We start from the raw sequence: 22708 nt of genomic DNA on the forward strand, positions 1-22708 counted from the left end.
ATGGTCCATGTATTATGACTTCATCGTGGGAGTTGTCTGGCCTCTCAGTTATAGCTTCTTGGTTATACTTAAGCCCTCAAAACATAAATTAAGAAAGCTATGATGGGTCTAAGTGTCACAGTTATTCAGCATTAAACCATAGCCTCATATGGTTAATAATTATGGCCATGAACTCCCTCTAAGACCCAAATCCCCCTTACAACAGCCCAGACAAAAGGTAGACTTATTGACCTTTACTTCTTCCAGATCATGGTACCTTACCACCACCCACTTCTGTTTGCCAATCTCTCAAACCATACACAACACTTCCTGAGCCAATTATCCATGGCTTTGTCCAAACCTCATAGGACAATGACTTTTCACACATCAAAATCAGATGGGAGTTTTTATCTCTATCTTGATAAAGATTATAACATCAGAAAAAAGAGACTGGGAACGGTAAAGTAAATGATTCTGAGCATAATAAAAGAAAAATGAATCATAAGATTGGTTCAGATGACTTCTAGCCTGAAAATAGTTTGAAAAAAAAAATCACTGATAATGCTGAAATTGAGATACAAACTCTAAAAGAAAATCAGAGCAGCATAAAGTCTTAGAATTTGGTCTTTAATGCTAGACTAATGTCCATGTTTTCTGAATTAAGAAACTTTTGTTAAGATCAATCAATTAACTAATTAATCAATTATTAGGTACTATCCAGTAAGTTACCAGAGTCAGGACAAGAATACATATCAAATCCAGGCCAGTATCTCAAAGGATTCTCAAATTAAGCATTCTAAGGAAAAGGTAAAGATTTCCAGCTAATAAGTCAACTGGTTAGAAAACTGTCTATTTCAATATAAATGGCTAGATAGAACAGTGGCAAAAATCAACAGATTTGCTAGTTAATCTTGAATTCGAAGTAGGTATTTAAGAAAAAAAAAATGACTGGGAACCAGATATGGCTAGAGATCAGGAATTTCTTTAATTCAAAAACCACACCAAACTGGAAAAGTCAATAAAGAGGATCAAAAGGGGGAAAAAAGTGTTTCCTAACAAACCTAGTAATCATAGTCCAGTGGGAGAATGACAATACACTTGTGTTCATAGTTGAAAGAAAGGTTGAAGAATTCTATTAAGATACAACAAAAGGAAAAAGGAAAATTGCAGTGAAGGGTCCATCAAAGGCTCTTGTGAGCTTCTGAAAAGCTCAATGATAAAAAGAAACCTGTACTAGAAATTTTGAGGAAGGTGGAACCAAAAGGTATAAGCGGTTAAGTTAAAGCTTTCAAGGATTATACTACACACACACACACACACACACACACACACACAGTAGCCTCAACTTCTTTGTGCAATGTTTTTCAACAGAGTGGAAAAAGAATACAAAAATTGGTCAACAGCAGCTCCACTCCTGGGAATACACCCTAGAGAAGAAACTCGTGCTCATGTGCATCAGAAGACAGGTGCAAGAATGTTCATAGCATCATTGTTTATACTAGCAGAAAGCAATAGTATCCAAGTGTCCAGAGACAGTAGACAGGAAAATATACTCCTGTATATCATTCTATGGAATAATGTATAGAATTTCATACGAAAATGAAAATGAAACTAGAGCTGTACCCTGCAAAATTAAGCTTAGAATTATGAGTATAAAAAGCAAGGTGTAGAAGGTACAGTGTAGTACCATTTTTACAAAGTTCTAAAACAAAGACGAACAACTTTATTTAGGGACGCATAAAACTGCTTTAAAACAAAAAGAGAAAATGATAAACACAAAGTTCTGGCAGTACCTACATCTAGGTTGAAAACAAAGGGATTGTCAGGTGAAGAAAACAGGTAGATTCAATAGTAGTAATTTATATTAAGTTGGATGATGAATTCACAGGCATTTATTTTATTTTTATGCCTTATAACATTTATGTATCAAATATGACATAATAAACACATATTTAAATTTGCCACTTCCTTTTATATTCACTTTTTCTTTGCATTTTGCATATATAAGAAGAAGATATGACTAAAAACCACTCTTCCTATTACTTTTTAGAATCCCAGCATAAATCCTGAAGAAGCAGATCTAATAAATTTTCAATGGGAAATGCTAATACCCTCAAACTCTACAGGTTCAAAAATCATAGAAAAATATGACTTATTTCATCAAACCATCAGAAAGTTGCATCCACTTTCTAAGCAACAAAATGCCAGGACAGCACCTTCTTGCTTCCCAGGTGAAGAAGAAAAAATCAAAAGCAATTGCTTGCATCTGTTCTTAACGTTCTTAGAGCTTTAAGAAAAGAATGTTTAAATCTGAAGAAAGAGAAATGAGCCAAGAAATTTGAAGTATCTTTTCAAGGCAGAGACACGCAAAATGAAGTTAAGAAAAAGATTCCACCAACTAGCACATTGCCGACACCGTAAGTGGGAGTTGTAAAACAACAGCAAATTGAAATAGCCAAGATTCGTCCAGAATGTCTGCGGCTCACAGGATGCAGGCTGATTACATTGTTTATAAAGTTATATAAGAGGATGTCCAGTTTCCAAAGATTAGAAAGCAAATATACTTCACATAAAAACATACCAAATATAATTCTTTTCATAATTCAAAAACCAGTAGTTCTAGCTCATTTAAATCCCTAATTGTACAATACTTTCAGAAAATACGTTATTTAAAGTATCTGGTACTAGATACGTATTTACTATGAATATACAAATTCTTTAAAACGGGAGCAAGGACAAAAATATCATAGGGAGGAAAGATGTAGTATTTTAAAAAGAAAAAATAAATTGAAGTTACATCAGCATTGCTCTGAATACCTGATTACTTCTTCACTTAGGGTATGAGTGATCTCGGGGAACTTCAGCATTTAAATGACTTGAAATTTCCAACTTATTTGAAAAAATAATTCCGGGGCATTGGTAATGAATATTTAATGTGTTTCTTATGCAAAAATCCAAAACCTTTCCAATTTTTCCCATGAATGAGAAATATAAAGAAGGGTTTGGATCTCAAATATTCTAAATGCTTCACCAATATAACCTTCAATCACAACAGTGGCAAACCTAATATCCATAAATTCTGCCTTAAAAAAATTCTTTTGATGCTCTAGCATGGTAGTAATGTTAATTTTTTTTTTTTTAGCATGGGTTTTTAATAGATTTTTTTTTCCCCTCTAATAGGAACACATTGCTCTTAACTGGATACTATCTGAAAACCTCATCCAAGGCTTTACCAACCTCTCTCACTGACAACATCATATTCCACATATTTCTCAGCAGGGAAGATTGGCTTCCAGGGGGGAAACTTTAGTATCAGCTTTTCCAAAAAGCCTGAAAGGAGAGTTAAACTGAATTGCTCTTCCAGAAAACAGGAACATCATTGCTGCCAAATGTTAAATCCCCTAACGCCATGGGACATTTCCTATGATTCTGTCTGTGGCGAAAGATGAGATTCCTGTAATATTTCCCTTAAAAAATGTTTCTTCAAATAATAACAGTAATGGCAACTATAATAGCAACAGTAATAATAATTATAATTATAGAAGCTGTGTGTTTTATATATTTAATATGTGAAATCCTCACGCAACCCTGCAAAGTAGGTATCATTCACCCAAATTTACCGGTGAGGGGAAGCACAAAAGAATTAAGTAATTTGTTCAAGGTTATACAGCTAGAAAATACTGTTGGCTACCTCTATTGAGCACTTACTACATGCTGGTAATGCTCTAAATGCTTTAGTTGCATTAACTAAATCTTGATCCTTATACTAGCACCATAATTATGTGTAATTTTTGATTGAGAAAACTGAGGCACAGAGAGGTGCCCTATGTCACCCACATGGCAAATGCTGAACTGAGTTTCAAACACACGCAGTCTAGCTCCAGAGCCCACATTCTTAATCGGGAGGCTGTACTGCCCCTCCAAATGATTGAATTTATGGTCAAACACAAATCTAGCTCGCTCAGAAACATGACTTTCAAAACTGAGTTTCCCCATCGTTTAAACTATACCACATTCCTCCTTTACTACAGCACAAGTTATCAGATAAGCAATATATACCAACATATATGCTAACTAAATATAATTCGGTAAAAAATATATGTAAAAATCCAAATTATTGTTTAGAGATGTGAATAATGATAATAATCTGTCAGATATACACATAAACACGTGTTCATTCTTGTGCAGGGTAACAGCTGCATAATCCATTGGAAAGCCTATCCCACCAGGAATCCAAAGCTCAAATGCTCCTGCCCTTTCTCCACATACACAGTCAAATGAAACCACATACTTTCATTATCATGATAACTTGTGGCACACAATTCCACGGGGCAAATATTCTAATTTCTGTCCAACATATATCCTATATAACTGTACCTAAACCCTGCATACTTTCCATTAAGTTTATGGCCTCTCTCAGAGTTCACTAGTTCAAATATTTCTAACTACAAGTTTATCGCTCCCTTTTGATCACAATAATTATTACTTAAAGAATATCTTTTAAAAGAGCCAAAAAGTGAGAAAGAAGGGTTTATTTTATCAGAGAGTTGAAGTTTATATCATTGTATCCCTTTCTCTGCAAGCTCTCATGCCTCCAGAACCTGACCCAAAAGCAGTTCACTCAGCCTAAGATCATATACTTAGTAGTATGATACACAAGACATGATAGTGGCTGAAGCACTATTATTAAAGAGAGATTAAAACAGCTGTACATTATGCTGAAGCACTCACTCTTCCCTTTACAAACAGACGGTCCTGGATTACAAGCAGCACTTGACCATTTAAATCACGACAACAACCAGATTTAACCAGCTGGGCCATATTCTCCTAGGCAATGCCTGTTGACCTCCTCAGTCGCAGCTGCTCAAATGAAATTCTCATTAGACAACTTATTTTCAGAAGCCAAAGGACTCTCTGATTAAATATATGTATTTAGATATAGAAGTCCTTTTTAAAGTATTCATTTTCTGACAACTGTCGCTTATGTTAGAGCCCAGCTACATTGGCAACAAGATGGGTGATACAAGGATAACTAAAATTCATCATTTAATCACAGCTGAAGGATTTTTATCTTGGAAGCATTTTAACCTGAACCTATAATCAGTCTTTCTGCATAGTCTACCCACCAATATCAACAGTACTTTAAAAGGTAGATTCTGATATTCATTCTATCCACCTATCCATGCACCTCTCTCTCCCTCTCTCTCTTATCTATCTGCCTGTCTACCTATGACCAAAAAATCAAGGTTAAATTTTCAACAAAACAGAAACCTTGTCTATTTTCCCACAAATCTCACTTTCAGAGGAGGCACTTCAGACAGAACACCTTTGTTCATCAGTGTTTCGGCAATGCAGTCAAATCACTGCTCTGAAGAAGACATTTCTTGAGGGATGGGAGATAAAACATTGGACAATTATTTGGCTGATGAAAGGATCTGCCTGTAAGAGAATAAATTCCCTAATGCTATCTGGAGAGTTTTTGTTTTATCATGTAGATATTGTTTTAAAATAGACCATAATAAATAAACTTTTTATAGATCAGTTCCTGTATATGAGGGGAAGTGAGGGGGAAGGTATTTAGTATGATAGAGTCAAAACATTCTCCAGGACAAGAATGACTCAGGAAAAGTCATTTATTATGTCAATCACAAAGGCTTGTCATTCATGAGGTATGGTCTTCCAACCAGGAAATAGAGGTGAGAGAGAGGCGAGTAATGCATTTGAAAGCTCTTATATGTCCCATGGGATAACAGCTGTCCCACATGAGGAAAGGGACCTGGGGCTTTAAAGGGTCAAAGCCAAGCAAATATTGGTGAAGCTATTATACCTCCTTAGACCTGAAATATAGTTTTATAGAGTCAGAAATCCCATTATACTGTTCTGTAGTATTGCTCTGAGCAGATAATGAAAATTAGGAATCAAACTCAAAATAGAAAGTAGAAATCTTCATGTTCCTCTACTTTTTGTTTTATTAATTGTATTACCACCCTCCCACTCACCCAAAGCTTAAAAACTCTGAGTTACATTTGAACCACTCCTCTTCCCTGGTCTCCTCACTTAAATGTCAACTCCTAACAATTCTATCTCCTAATATCTTTTCCATATGCACCCCTTCCTCCTTTCTCATTTCTCCCGCCTTAGTTCAGACCCTTGTTATCTCTAGCCTGAAAAACTTCCTCAGTGTCTCTCGTGCTCCCATACATCCTACACGGTGCGGCCAGATGAACTTCCGGGAGGATAGCTCTAAATCCATCACCATGTTGTTCTAAAAAATAGTCAATGGTTCTTCCATGGCCTTCATTCTAAGTGCAAACTCCTTAGCCAAGAATTAAAGGGCCTCAGTGATCTGAACCCAACCTACCTTTTCAGTCTTATATCCTATATGCATCTTCACATACTTTAAATTAGAACATGAACTGTTGGGTATTTTAAAGGTCTCTGCCTGTTCCTTCTGCCTGAAATGTCCCTCCCCTCCATCTCTGCCTATCCAAATCCTTCATTCTCCAAGACCAGTTAAGACCCATTTCCCTTTAGAATCTTTCCATGGCTTCCTAGGCCAGTGCAATCTATCCTGTCAACTCCTATATTAGGCATTGAATTAGTTCATTTTGTACATATCCTATACCTCTTACAAGAATATGAACTCTTTAGAGACTATTGTTTAATTCATTATGGGTGCCCCATATTATGTAGCATAGGGGTTCTTAGCCTTGGGTCCATAGACCCCAAGAGTCCATCTACAGGATTCAGGGGACCTTGGATGGTGACCCTGGATGGAAAAATTCTTTTTCACTAACCTCTAATTGAAAATTTGGACTTCCTTAAATTGTGGATGCAGGAAACAAACTATAAAATATTCATAGTATCTGTGATGCTGTAACCAAAAGAATTATAGTATATTTTTATATCACATTGTACTGGTTAGTGATATCTCAAAATACTTTTTATGTTTATCATTACTTTAAAATTTAATGTTTTGAGTCCCTTTATTAGATCTTGTTGTTTAATGCATTAGTAAAGTAACACGTTCTACCATACCACAAAATTTTAGAATTATTTAATATTTTAATATAATTCATTTTCTTTGTAATTCTATGGATTTTACTTTGTGCATTTAAACTAAGAAATAACCTGTAGGCTTCAACGACTACCAAGGAAATCCACAGCCAAAAAAACCAAAAACCAAAAACCAAAAAACGGTAAGAATCCCTCAGTTCTACTACCACCTTTAAAAATAAAAAGAAAATTTGTAGAAAAATAATCAAGATACTATGTAGTTCTTGATTAAGGCTATAAAAATACATATATGATGAGCTATGAAATACTGTATAAGCAAATTGTTCATAAAAATTCATATTTTGGCATTAGAAAAAGACCAATCTTCTGTCCCCGAGCCCTATTAAAATGGCAATTAAGATTGCCACATACCTCCAAGGACATTTTATTATTTTCCAAAGAAGATTATTCCATACATGGACAGGTACAACTGTTAGATAGTTAATCTTGTTATAAATGATAAGCTGGTTCCTTGAAACTTCTTGTCACTGGTCTTCATTCAATCCCTTTGGAACTACATAGAATAAACCCAGTCCTTCCCCCACATGACTTTACTCTTTAAAGACAACCATGATGTCATCCTTCATCTATTTTCTCTGGGATTAATATTACTAGTCCCTTCAACCATTCCTCTTATTATATAATTGTATGTCTGTTATCATGTCAACTGTTCTCCTCTGAGAATATCCCAATGTTTTTTAGTCCCACCTAAAGGTAATTCTCAACTCAACACCATAATTCAGGTGCATTGTATTGACCAGGGAGTTCAATGGGACTACCACCTTTTGAATGCTACATACCGTAATTCTAGTAACGCTGGCTGAGACAGCACTATCAAATTTTTGGCAATATTCATCATGCTGACTCCAGCGTACTTTCCTAAAACTCATAAGCTTATTTTTTTTTTAATTCATGTGTCTGCTAGTTGAATTTCCTTCAGTAATTATTTGTGCAGCTAGGAGTCTTTGTCACAATCTCTGGACTTTACAATAAGATCTATTAAATTTTTTCTTGATGGGTTAGTTTTAAGTTCATATTTTTGGTTTGTCAAAACCTTTTGAGTTTTGTTTCTTTCATACATTTCATTCAGTGTTCCTTCCAGATTTGTAGAATCTGTAAGTTTGATGAGTATACTTTTATCACTTCATATTTATACTTAATATATATACATTAATACACACTAAAAAAGTGCCTGAAATTCTGATGCCTAATATATATATATATATATACTATAGAAAACGAAGTTCAGTAAAGTACATAAAAACATTATTTGATAGTAGGAATTTAGTGATAAAGTACTCTTAAATGAGAGGTCTCATCTTGCAAGTGCCTCTCTTGTATCAAATCTTTAACACACAGTAATAAAGAGGAAGAACAGAAAACTAACCATGACTTGCAAGAGAAAGATTATTTTAAATTTCCTAGGAGTTCACACTGGGAAAAAAAAATCATCACAAATCAGTTTCTTCATTTTTACATTAAGGAGCTCTCTAAAGAATTCTGAAAACTACTTTCTTATAGGACTAAACCATCTTTTTGGTAAATCATAATTAAAATAATCTAGCAATTTCATTTATTCAGAGATTATTGATCAGACAGCTTCATTTATTCTAGAACATAGCCAAGTAGGGGAAAATAAAGTGTCTGAACAGCCAGAAGTCCATGAACTAAAGATCATGTATATTACCCAGAGTCTCTCAGCAACTCACCCAGACATACATGTTTATATTTTACTTATGGTCCTGAGGTTGTGATCATCTATTTTCATAATTTACAAATGAAAAAAGAAACAAATTAGAAATTATTCACAACAACGCAAAAAGTAACAGCCTGCAATCTGATATTGAAGGAACAAAACCCAACATACACACAGACACACAAACACAGACACACACACACACACATGCATGCACCAAAAGATACCTATATCAAACAGACACAAGAACTCAAAAGTATCATAATTGCAGAGAAATAACCATAAAGCCAAATAGTCCTAATTATCTCAATGATCTCTGGGGGCATCATTACATTATAGCCTGATAAAATAATTGACATTTATAATATGATAATCATCACAATACCCCAAATGTATGTAGTTTACTGCTCATCAGAGACTTCTATATTCATTATTATAGTTAATTCTCAAAATGTTTGAGTTACCAAGTCAAGTATTAGTACCACACCAAATTGTAAATTTTATGGCTCGGGGAAACTGAAGAACTTATCCAGGGTCACATAAGTATTAGATAGGTATTGGAGTTGATAGTCTACTGCACCATGACCCTGAATCATCAAAAAATATTTACATTTTTGTGCCATCTCATCTGGTTGGTAAGTCAGGGACGTGTGTGATACATTTTAGAAACTTCCTTTTGTGCTGATGTGATGGACACATCCACAAAAATTAATTTGAAATTTTTAAACTTTTAAGCCCTTATAGGAATAAAATTAAGTTACATGAAAATCCCCTTATATCCCCATTTCTCTACAGTGCTACAGAACTCTAAATTTAACTTACAGTGTTAGCAATAAATCCAGAACCATTAACTACCCTACATTTCAAAGTCTAAAATCTGCACATAAAGAACATACATAGTACAGCAACCACTTAGACTTGATTTATTTAATTTAAAAATATTATTAGAGTCTTCTATCATGTTTTTTAGGACCTAGGTGAACCTAAGTGAACCTATGTACATCTCTTGAGAGAGTAGATGTGGGATGAGGCAATAGATGTCATGCGTTTTAGCACTTCCCTCTTGAGCATTTAGGTTTGACAAATTAGAAACCTCAACTCTCAATTCTACAACATTTGGAGGTGAAAGGATAATATTTATAAATTTGTAATATTTTCTTTGGTTTCTTTTTTTTATAAATTTGTAATATTTACTTAAAAAATAAGGAGAAATAAATTAGTTTTGTTTTTATTTTTTGTTTGTTTTTCTTTTCTTTTTAAACAGTTGATCTTTTCATAATAAAACACTATCCATCAAAAGGAAATAAGGGAGAAAAAATGAAAAATAAAGTTGCAGCTGCAAAAGTTCCCATAGTACACCTTTTTCCAGGGTAAAGCTTGCAGTCCATTTGATTTGTTATCATAAGAACAAATTAAAATGCACAAAGTTTTAGAAAAATGGAGCTATCTGCTTAATACTCTCAATGGATCACAATCTGCATCACCATGGTAACCTCTGAATAACTTTTTCCTGGCTAGTGCCAATTATGCACTGCTTTGGCCCTTGAAATCCCACTCAGTTTTTTTAAAGGCCTGGAATCTTTGAAAGAATAAAGCCCAATAGTTAAGTCCACACATACCCTCTTGTTCAGTCCGAGTCATTTCCTCAAGCTTCTTCTGTTTCAGTGTGTCCACCACATCGGCAAGGCTCCCTTTGCGGCGTTCTGGGGTTCCAAAAGTAACACTGGTCATTATCTCGCGGTCCCGACTCCCTTCGTCAGGCTTATGTGGTGAGGTAGAGGTATTTCGGAAGGAATACAGGGAACATAACTTATTATTCTCCGACTCCTAGAAAAACAAAATAAAATAAAACCATTAGAACATTTGTTTCTTTGCATACCGTTGGAGAAAAATCCCAAACTCAGAATAACAGCACATGAGGCTTAGATGGACAAAAAATATTAACCATCTCTCCTTTAAAAATACTAAACATAAAAGAAGCAATTATCAAAAGAACTCCCCTGAAATTGATGATTAAAACTATTTTTTTTAAATTAGAAACCAACCTAATTGTTTCAAACCCTTAATTTTAAAATGGACACTTTGACTCCTTATTCATTTACACCCTTCATTTAAAATACTTTGGATTCAATTATTAATTATTAAGATTGGCAAAGTTTTTCTTTTAATTGGCACTTTTGTTAAATGCTCTTCCACAACCTAAAAAATAAGTATATCACAATAACATTATCCTTGAATTTAGAAACAATAGTGAAATTAGCTTCATTATCCAATGTTAATTATTCAACAGAAAATATATAAAATATCTAAATCAGTGCCAGAAAGTTAGCCACTCGGAACAATTTTGTGTGCTGGCGTTTGAGGAGAATCATTTTTCCTAGCCATACACCTTTCAAAGTTACAAAAACCTCTTTCTATTCTTTAACATTTACACTTTAGCGCATAGTCACACACATTTGAAAGTGGTTTGTTTTTACATTTTTATGTTTGTTTGTTTGTTTTTAAAAGGACAAGTCTGTTACAGAAACATTTGCACAAGAATTACTTCACAATACAGAGAAGATAGCTAACAGGTAAGAGGGTTAGATCCATCTGTAAGGAAAAAAATGCAAAACTGAGATTGAAAATAATTAACACCTAAGAGTTTATAGGAAGAAAATGTTTTTACATCTCTCTAAATCAGAACTGAGGGTTGGAAGCAACTGTTATTTAGCTACAGCCCATCAGTAATCTTATATTCACCTCATCTGTCTGGGCATAGGTATTCTCTAGCCCAATAAAACATGGTATGAAATAAATAAAGCATCTAGCCTTTGTGATTCTCATCAGAAGCATGAACATCTTAACTGCTCCTATATCTCTCTCCCCCTTCACAAAGAAGCCCAGCAAGCTTCAAGAAGTAGAGGAAGAAACAGGAGGTAAAAGTTACAGTAATAACTGGTGGGAAATGGGGAGAAAAAAATGTAGCCTAGACAAGTATAGGTTTTGAGATAACTGTACCCGATAAATGCTAGGTTATTAGTATTTTTGTCATTGTAGAAGGTTAAATAAAACTTATTTTCAGGGCTCCTGGGAGCATATTATGAGATAACATTTGTAAAGCAACTAGGCACAGGACTGAGTTCTTAGGAGGTGGTATTTAATAACCAGTGGGCACCATTATTCTGATGGAAGGAGCAGATCTAAGGATGGAACCAAGGTGGCTCTTTCCCTCTGGACCTAAGGAATTGTTTAGTAAAAAATGTCATGACTCTTAGAGTAAATTGAATACTGTGAAGCATGAGTATGTACTAAAAACCACTGAATTGTATACATTAAATGGGTAAATCATGTGGTATGTGTACTATATCTCAATAAAGCTGTTAAAAAAATATAGTAAGCCAAATCAGTCTTTTTTTTAATTCCCAGTACTAGCACAATGCCTAGCACAGAACAGATGCTCATTGCATTTGTACTGAAATAAATTGAAAAGGCTAAAATAAACTGAGTAGGGCAGGAAAGAGAGCTCCTCTTTACCTTGCTCCTAGATCTTTTCTTTCCCCAGGAAAGATATTGTATTTCATTTAATGTTTACAATAGCTCTATTGAGTAATGCAGAGGAATCCCTTCTCTTAGATACCAGTCATGGTTAGTAGGTGACTTCTTCAGATGGTCAGTTCATTCTCTGCTTTGTGCAAATGAAAACTCAGAAATGGGGGCGCCTGGGTGCCTCAGTCAGTTAAGCATCTGCCTTCCACTCAAGTCAAGATCTCAGCCCCACATTGGGCTCCCTACTCAGCAGGGAGTCTGCTTCTCCCTCTCCCTCTGCCCTTTCTCCCTGTTCATGCTCTCTCTTTCTCTCTCACTGTCTCTCTTTCAAATGAATAAATAAATAATCTTTAAAAAAAAATAAGGAAAGAAAGAAAACTCAGAAATGTGTTTTCCAAAGCCATTTTTCTCTCTTAGTAATGTCCCTATCAGAAATCTGACCTAGACTTTTTTGAACCAGTATCACCATTGGATCAATTATGCTTCCATCACTTTCATTTCAAGTGCAAACTAGTCTCGCATCATAGCCTATAAAACAAAAACAGAAACAAAAACAAAACTCTGACTCAACCTAAGAGATTAAAAACCAAGTCAAAACAACAGTCATGTGGAGGTGGGTTACCTACAAATGAGCCACCATTGATCATAATATAAAGGGCTTTCCCATCATTCCTAAATTGAAATTGAAAGACATTAGGAATGGCTCTCCTGCCTGAGGAACAACTTTAAGTTGTCGTCAGAGCATTTAGGCTTCATACAGTACCATTTTTTTCTGTCAGGTCTAATTTTAAACAGTTTTATTTACTCACTGTCATTTGTGATATAGACTGCTTTCTTTGTTTTTTTTTTAACCTGTGAGAATGTAGCCACCGCCATCCTACACCACAGACAATCACCATGGGTTTCCACACCAATGACCCACACTGTCCTTAGCCCCATAATCTGTGCAAAGTGGATCAACACTTCCAAGAAGCAGAGAGCAAGAAGCTAAAAAGTCATGATTTTTCTAAAAAAGTGACAAGAACTACTTTCAATATGTCACCAGGCACCAACACAGGCAGTGGATAAAACCATCAATGGCATAAGTCATATGAGTCATCTTATACCATTCTTAGGAAAAAGGGAAAGGTGCAAATTTTACCATTTCTGGCCCTCACTTTTTAACCTTCTAAAACTTAACGAATAATGGCCTCTCATAAATGGAGGCCTATAGGCAATTCATCTGTGTAAAGAGGTATTTAAGTCCAAACACTTAAAACGAAGAGAGTGCCATTAGATAAAAGGCAATAATACCAAACTAGAAAAAGAAACTTGACAAAGGATCTTTAGGGTTTTTTTTAAGGAGCTAGGCAATTTTTAAGTAAGTTTACTTGAAGGGAAAAAAAGCTCAACTCTTATGTAATTTCCTAAAAATGAAACAGGTCCTATGAAATATCAGTTTGAGGGAAGATGCCCAGTGATGATATCTGTCGTGTCGTGATGTATGTCACTGCAGCACAGCTGTGGAGAGATTTGAGAAAGTATTTCCCTAAAGCGATGGTTCTCAAACTTCAATGTTTAGAATTCCTTAGCAAATATGCTAAAATGCAGATTCCCTCACCTCCCTCTAGACCCCCCAAGGGTGGGGCACAGGAATATGAAGTTTGATAAACATGCCAAGTGATTCCGATGTATAGGTGCTTTCATTCGGATGCCTCCCACTTTAAAAAACACTGATCCCTGTGAAAGCAAGGAAATAAATGCTTTGCCTGAATGTTACAATATGGATGCAATTATGAAAATTTTTAAGAAGACTGGTTAGTTTTAATTTTAAAAAAATAACATAAAGGAGATTACTTCTCTTCTTTTGTTCTTTCTTGTGAAGACAACCACTGGATAACATGACTGAACAAATGAACATCACAACAAGCAGAGCATATGGGGACTGAGTTAGCATTAGTTCATTCAAAGGCAATTTACTATAAATTTGTTTTCTCTCAACCCCAACTTCGGTGGCACCACCAAACCTAACAGTGAAGATAATTTTTGAAATATTATTTAAAAGGATCCCAATCCCAGTATAAGAACTAAAGCAACATTGATTCAGATTATCCAAAGAGCTTTTTGCTGGAAATCAAATATGATATGCATGTGCCTGAAAAAGCACATAGTAGTACATAAAAATAGTCATTAGGCAAAGTTTCTAGAAAACAAGCAATTTTCACAAATTAAAAATATTTAATTAAGATGTTTCCATGTCTGAAGGGGATAGAAAGGTAAATATTAAAATAAAACATATGTGAGGTGATGGATGTCAACTAAATTTGTTGTGGTAATCATTTCACAATACATACATGTGTTAAATAATTATGTTCTACACTTTAATACAACATTATTTGTCAATTATATCTCAATAAAACTGGAAAAACATTTTAAAATAAATATTGCCCAGATTTTTCAGAGGTTGTTATTCAAAATAGATTGCTCAGCAGTGGCAATAGAAAGACGTTAGACTTAAATAGCCTTCTCATGGTACTGTGAATATATCAAACACACGCAAATTTTTGAGCTTTTGTGCTTCATGTTCCCTCCCTCTAGAATGTCCTACATTCTCTTTGACTATTAACTCAAACCACTCCTCAAAGCTCAGATCAAATTCATCCTTGAAGTCCTGCCTGACTATACTGGACCTCACTAGCCTCCTACCCCCTGAACTACACATGGAAGCACTTAATCAGAACCACGCAACTTAGCATTTAATAATATACTAGAATAAATTATTCATTACTATTTTGCATGTATTAATCATATATGCAACTAAATTTTAACACTTGAAGGATTGGGGCCATGTCTCATGCTTCTTCTCTATAACCCCAGAGCACCCAACAAAATGTTAAGTACATCATCAGCTGCTGAACTTGAAACAACTATTTACCAAATATGTCAGAAATAATTTTAAAAGTAAGGCTAAGAGTAAAGATTTGTTCTAACAGTGACAGGATTGCTTATTTAAGCAAAGTATTGAGAACCGAAATATTAAAAAAATAAAGGATTCATTTAATAGAAGATGATATAGCTACACAATGGAATACCACACAGCCATTAAAAACAATATTACATATGTTGACGACAGAGTTGTTTATAATGATGCACAATTAGAGGCAACTTACATGTCCAGTTTTAGGGATCATTCTGAGGGCATTAGGGTTTCATCCAGAGGGTAGAATAATTTGAAATTATTGAAAATCATATTTTTCAGAAAATGTAGTGATGTGGGAATATTCATAATGTATTGTTGGTAAAAAGTGTGTTAGTGAGAAATATCAATATATATTTTTTTTAGAAAAAATTATGTACAGAAGGAAAGACAACAGAATGTCCAACAAAACATTATTGGTCCTCTGAGTGTTGGGATAATAGGTATTTTCAATTTTCTTTTTTGAAGTTATCCATATTTTGCAACTGTTCTATTAAAAATAAATATTATGGTCAAGTTTGAATATGAATACCAAAAAGATGTTATAGAAATAATTCATTTACAAAGACATATGTATTAAATGGGAAAAAGGATATATTGTATCATTTAGTACATGAATTCAATTTCGTTGCATGTGTGCATAAGAGTAAATATGGCTACAGAACAAACAAAAAACTGGGAAGATATACACCAAAATATTTAGAGTGATTTCTAAATGGTGATGAGATTATTGATAATTTTTATTTCCTTTTGCTTTATGTGTTTTCTAATTTATCATTGATGAACACATTGTTTATGTAATAAAGAAAAACAAAAATAGTTTTATAAAAAGATGCTCAAAGGAAATATAAAATAAAATTTAAGAGAAAAAAAATTGGCCCTCTTGAAGATGTCTAGAAAATTAGTGTATTATAATCTCCCTGTATTGAACCCAGAAAAAATAACCAAGCTTTCTTTCCTTGGCATTTCTGCAGGAGAGGGCTCTCAAATAACATTTTCTAATAAATTTAATTATTTAAAAAGGAATCCTTGCATCAGCTGAAATCTAGATCCTTATCATTATCACCCACTATTTTCCATTTGTCCTCAAAAGATACACAAAATCAATCTATTTCCTCTTCTGTGTTAGAGTTATTCAAATATCTGAAGGGAGGGGTTGAATTAATAGTTCTTTTCTAGGGGACACTCCTCCAGTTTCTACACCTATTTCCCATTTGACATGGTTTCCTGACCCTTCGTCTTTCTCCTCTGATTCACTCCAGTTTCTAGATATTGTTCTTAAGATGTGTTGCCAAGAACTGAATACCAAAGTTCTGTATCTTCGTTTGCAGCAAGAACTAAAGTAACAGTCAGAAGGTTATGCAGCTTCCCTCATGTCACACAAGTAGAAGTGGCAGAACTAGTTTAAAATCCAAATGTAGGTTTTCTGACTCCACAGGGCTATAATAAAATCACTCTCAACAGTAAAAGATGCCAAAATTCCAGTAACACCTACCTCCTTAATCTGTTTGTTACCTTGCATTGGCAGAGAGGAACTTTACCTACTTTGAGACAGAAATTCCACTTTGTTATTAACCCTAATCTAAGAGTTACCCAGAAGAACCTTGTATTGGTTATCTCTTGTTTAAATATTATACTATAAATATCTTGTATAATCATTTATAGTGAATCAGGAATTTGGGAGAATCTGGTCTGCGTGGTTCTGTCTCAAGGTCTCCTGTGAGGTTGCCAGTAAGTCAGTGGCTAAGGTTGGAGTCATATCAAAGGCTTGTTTATTCACAAATGTGAACACTTCAAGAGTCTGGAGCTGGAAACCGGGGTTTCTTGGACATCTTCTCTCTCTATGTGATCTCTTCACATGATCTTTTCTCTCCAGGATTTTAGCTTCAGACTAGTTGGACTTCTTACATGGTAGTTCAGGTCTCCAAAGGTACATGGCCCCAGGAAGAGCCAAATGAAAGCTATATCACTATTTCTAACCTAGTCTGGGGAGTCATGCCATGTAACTGTAAGCACAATCTATTCAATAGTAAGTCACCAAGGCTTGTACATTGTCAAGAGGGTGGGACTTAGACCCTGCCTTTCTACAGGGTGGAGCTATAACTATATCCTCAAATAGTTGCTGTAAGAAATGAATAATATATAAAGCACCTAGGACAGTGTCTATCACCTAAGTTACTCAACATACGGTAACTACTCATTATTAAATTTCAAACATCCTTTGTCCAATTGTCTTGTGTTTCAGTTTTTAATTCTGAAAATCCAGTCATGATGACCACTGACGCTATTTTTAGGTTTTTATTTATTCTCATTCATCTAAGTGTAATAATAAATACTAAATGACACTACTCTCTTCAATATCAATGCTCAAAAATCACCTCCTTTATAAAGTCATCCCAAACTAATTCCATCAAGATCTGACCCCTCACAAAACCCCAGTAGCCTTAGCATTTGTAACTAGCTTTTTCTGGGATACTTACCATCAATTCCCACTTAACCTAACCGCATATGGATTATCTCCACTCTGTCCCGGAGCAGCTACAGTCTACTACTGCTCTAATTTGCCCGGGTTGCCAACTGCACCTTGACCAGGAATATGAATGGGCAGTCATAACTGCAAGCAGAGGAGAGCTATAGGCTGGGGTTACAAAAGTCAGATAAGATGTCAGGAACTGACAAGCAGAGACCATAGGTCAGGAATGGAATCTTGCCCTACAAAACAGAGTTGAAACCCACATACAGGTGGAAGTCATTGCTGCTGGGAGAAATGACTGGGAAATGGCCTCTCTAAGCAGCTGCACGAATCAACTTCTCTACATGCTGACCAATGTAGCTATAGGGACAGAATATTACCCTCTCTTCCCCTTTCCTTCACCCATTAGCAAGGCTGAATTAAATGTGTTCACTCTTACTGCATTGCATGCTGTCATTTTGTTTTTGCTTTTGTTTTCCATTTTAGTTGTACTTCCGTTCCAATTACAGCTTTATCCTCACTCCAGGTAAGATTTATCGGGATACCAAATTATAGGTTTGTCCCTGATTTCTGACAGTTCCCAATCTACAGCAAGCTTCTGTTTCCTTAAACCCTATCCCAAATCACTCAAACAAAGGCCAAATCCTAAAAAATGTTCTTTTGAATACTCTCTGAGACATTCGATGGTTGTCTGTGGTGTGCGTTCTCCCTACTGTAATGTGTCATAAACCCAAGTTGCTCAACTACAAGTGTGTTCCTGGTAGTCTTTAACTGAAGGAAATTAATGGGATGTAATGTCTGTAAAGAAATTAAAAGCAATAATAAAACCAACTAAAAGTTGTTTTTGTTTGTTTTAAATGACTGTGTACTAGCAACTCCGCCATGTCCGTGATCAATCTTCTCTGACAGAATGGATGGCTCCACACACCTCCTTTTGTATGCACTGCATTTTATATATTTCAAATTTCTATTAAGCATTCAAGTTAAATCACACAAATTACATATATACATGTATTTTAACATATTATATTAAGTTATATTATATATAACTGCTAGACATTTTCTGATTCCCCACTTCAAACAACTCTTTTCTGATGAACCAAAAACTACCTGCCAACTGTGCTGTATAAGACGCATACTACCTCAGTATTATTGGGTGACTGACAGATAAAGCTTTACCTAATCTAGGTTCCAATAACTTCTTGCTAACAAAGGAAATCTAACCTTTTTAATATGCTGAAAACTAAATTGCTAACATTCATAGGTTCTTTCTCAGAGGAAAAAGTACGTTTTTCTCTAATATGACATATTTTAAGGAAAAGCATTGGTTTAAAGAAGCTTACATAAATGAAAATACTGAATTTGGTTCCAGTTAACAACAGATTATTCCTGATAAAAGTATCATTACTCTAATAGTAAAACAAAGTTTGATTCTTTTTCTCTTTTATTAAAACTGATACTTGGTAGAATATATTAGATTTATACAGCATTCTCAATCATGCCACTTTACACTATTATTATACTGTTCAATAACAATAAATTTACTCATGACATCAGAATATAAATTTATTACCAGTATCTGCTAAAGTGTCATGATTCTGGGGCACCTGGATGGCTCAGTCTTAATGGTTAAGCGTCTGCCTTCGGTTCAGATCATGATCACAGGAGCCTGGGATAGAGCCCTGAGTTGGGCTCCCAGCTTAGTGGGGTGTCTGCTTCTCCCTCTCCCTCTGCCTCTCCTCTCTGCTTGTGCTCTTTCTGTCTCTCTCTCAAATGAATAAATAAAATCTTTAAAAAAAAAATAAAGGGTCATGATTCCTAAAGTCTAAGAAATGAAAGCTATTGTTTTGATTATTTTGATTCAAAGAAAAAATTACAATAGTAAGTTTTTAAAATGTCTTCATCACCATATTTAATAAATGGAAGTAAAATACAGAAAAAATATTAAAGTCTCCAAACCTGTCAAGACAAACACATAGAAAAGCTTTGCCTCATCTATACACTATCAGCCTCACAAATAGAATCAAAATCTCAAGATTCAAAGGTCCTTAAAAATCCAATTGCTTAATCTCATCTGGTACTTGAATCCCTGTGCAAAAAAAGATGATATAATAGTTAATAAAATGCAGGCTCTCTGGGCCAGATTTTGTAGTTAAGTCACAGCTTTTCTACCCACCTCCCATATAACCCAGACAAGTTAACTAACTAACTTCTCAGAGATGAGAATATTTTATGACTTTTTGGTAATGGAATGGTAAGAAGACCTTTAAGGCAGGCAGGCCTGGTGGTGAATTTACCAACACTGGAACAACATTCTATCAAGGTCCAGCTATTAGCTGATTTGTGTGCCTACCAACTTTAGACAGTTAACTTTCATCTGGAAATTCATTAGTATTCGAACTACCATATGATACTCAACTTAAACAACACTACCAGGCTAGGTTGAATTGGGTAAGACAATTTTAACTTTGAAGCCAAGAAAGTTAAAAGTAGCAAGAGACTTGGTGATTACAGTTCAAATCTTTCATTTTTGAGATGAGGAAACTGAAGTCCAAAGATATAAAGTGACTTCCCTAAGGTCACACAGCAAATCAGTGACAGAGATAAACATAGGCCTTCTATGAGGCAACATCCTTTCCTCTACGTTTCCTCTAAATAACCACAGGGAAAACATTTCCACTAAATCAAGAATTTTTGTTTATTTGTTTGCTTTTTACAGTTTGAGGCATTGGGGAATAAGGGGTGTGATTATGCAGAAGTTGGAGAAGTATAATTGGACAAGTTCTTACAGAGCAACTTTCTATGCATGGAGAGTCTCAAATGATTCCACAGAGCTTTTCATACAAGATAACTACTTACTCTAGTGTCAAGTCTATTATCCTCATGCTCTCCTCCTTTGTAGTTGTTTTCTCTCCTTCCCCATTTGAGAGATACCAGTGCACTTATGAAAATAACTGTGTATTTTTTATATATAATCAGCAAAGCAGCTAGTATGCTTTAAATGAACTGAAGGCTATGGTGGATGCCTAAATTATATACACATCACTGGATCCAGGTATCAGTCAGCTTACCAGGAACCATTTTGCATAACTGTCATCCAAATGAGGAATAATGAAGAGCACTTTGAAATAGTGGACAAACCCAGACATCAGAACTATGAAGCAGAAGCGAAGGAGATGAAGTAAAAAACCTACCTAACCTGTACCAAAAACAGGTAAATAGCCTTGAAACTAGGACAGTCAAGTCACCAGGGACCTGTTGTAGGACACTAACTCAGAATGAACAGAGAAGAAGAGGGTTTGTAGTATGATACAAGTAGTCTGTTGAAATGTGATTTAATCCAGCTTCTGGAAAACCTGCCCCTAACTCAAGACCGAAACTGGGGTCATTGGAGGGGAAGGGGATCTACCATCATTCAAGGGTATCAGAGTGGCTTCAGAAAAAAATGGGATTTAAAACTTTTAGGAAAAAGGTAAGATAGTTGGGATTCACTAGGAAAAAGGTAGTAATTAAGCCCCCAGAAACAAATATCGGTATAATAACAAACTATGTCTTGGTTGTCTACCTAAAAATGAGACTGAGGTCACATTAAAAAGAGTTCAGAGTACGCACTTTCTATCTCACAAATCTTTTTTTTTTTGAGAGAGAGAGAGACAGCATACACCCACACAGTGGGGGGAGGAGGGGCAGAGGGAGAGGAAGAGAGAGAATCTCAAGCAGGCTCCTCGCCCAGAGCAGAGCCCGACAAGGGGCTCTGTTTCACAACCCTGAGATCATGACCTGAGCCAAAATCAAGAGTCGGACACTTAACAGACTGAGCCACCCAGGCGCCCCACAAATCTTAATTTTAAGAAGTACCCAAGCCCAATCGAGGCCTATCAAATCCATTTGTTAATAGAGACTCTACTCTAGTAACAGTGGCATGCTTCCACGGCCTTGTTTGCCCAGGGAGGAGTAACTAGAGAACCAACTGTTCTCTCTGTCATATATACTGAGCCCTCACAACTGCTCTGGAGACTCAAACACCTCCCCTCTTCACTGGATGTTGCCCAGTAAGGGTCGCAATTCAGAGAATTCTACCACAAAAGCCTTCAAATTTCCTTCTAATATGTCAAATACATGTAATGGCTTAACATGAAACTCTCTGTAATCCAGAAATTTTAAAATAACATCTCCAGCTCTCTGACTTAAGTTTTTTACAGATAGAACAGGTACAAAGAGACTAAAAATGATACCTCAGAGTCTGTGTTGCTAATACAGCGTGCATCTATCTATCTACCTATCTGTATCTCTCTATCTATCTTTTATATTTACATTTCCAGGAAAAGGGAAAGTAGGCACAAAAATGTCACTAATTTACCACAAGGCAGCAACGAGAAGTCTAATTCTGTCATCAGGTGTCCCCAATGTCTGAAAGCTGTGCATTGTCCTACCTGAAGGCAGCACACAACCCTGAATTGATGACTCAGTTACAATCCTAAAAGTGCATGCTTTTGCTCTTCTCGGTGTGGGGGGTGGGGAAGGTGGATGGGTAAGGTGGGAAGGTATGAATTTATATTTTTCTCCCTAACTTCCAAATACCTAAAAACTCAGATTCAAATTAATTCCTTGCTCTACTGATCATTCCTCATAGGTCCAAGAGAATGGCAGCCAAAAGGACAAGTAAATTCTAATCTTACTGTCAACTTCAAAAAGCTAAATAAATAAACCATAATCAACTTCATATACAAAATATATCAGTATAAGAACAAAACAAAAAAAAATGAGAGAGGTATCTTTGGTAGAAGCATACCATGAACAAAATAATTAATACAGCTGAAGGCCACACATTAACTCTGAATTCAGGAGCAAAAATTTACTCCAATTTGTTCATGGATTACATTAGCTTAATCCTGGCTAACATCGTCCTTATGTAAAAAGCTACTAATTTACCACTAGAGCTAACCAAAAAATTCCTAAATAACAGTAATTGCCAAAACAAAAAAGCTCATCTTTTGTGTCCCAAGATAAATGAATCTCT

The 22708-nt window shown here is 35.3% G+C and overlaps 1 protein-coding gene across 16 annotated transcripts in view; it reads right to left on the reverse strand.

Moving 5' to 3' along the window:
• The window catches only part of SOX6 (SRY-box transcription factor 6), a 587380-nt gene that overhangs the window by 322617 nt on the left and 242055 nt on the right, over positions 1–22708 (reverse strand). For all 16 annotated transcript variants that reach the window (XM_057317521.1, XM_057317512.1, XM_057317525.1 and 13 more), the window contains one exon: positions 10351–10558. In XM_057317521.1, the coding sequence (XP_057173504.1) occupies positions 10351–10558 (208 nt within the window). The remainder of the gene's footprint in view (positions 1–10350; positions 10559–22708) is intronic.

The sequence above is a fragment of the Ursus arctos genome, unplaced genomic scaffold (genome assembly GCF_023065955.2).
Source record: "Ursus arctos isolate Adak ecotype North America unplaced genomic scaffold, UrsArc2.0 scaffold_23, whole genome shotgun sequence".
NCBI lineage: Eukaryota > Metazoa > Chordata > Mammalia > Carnivora > Ursidae > Ursus > Ursus arctos.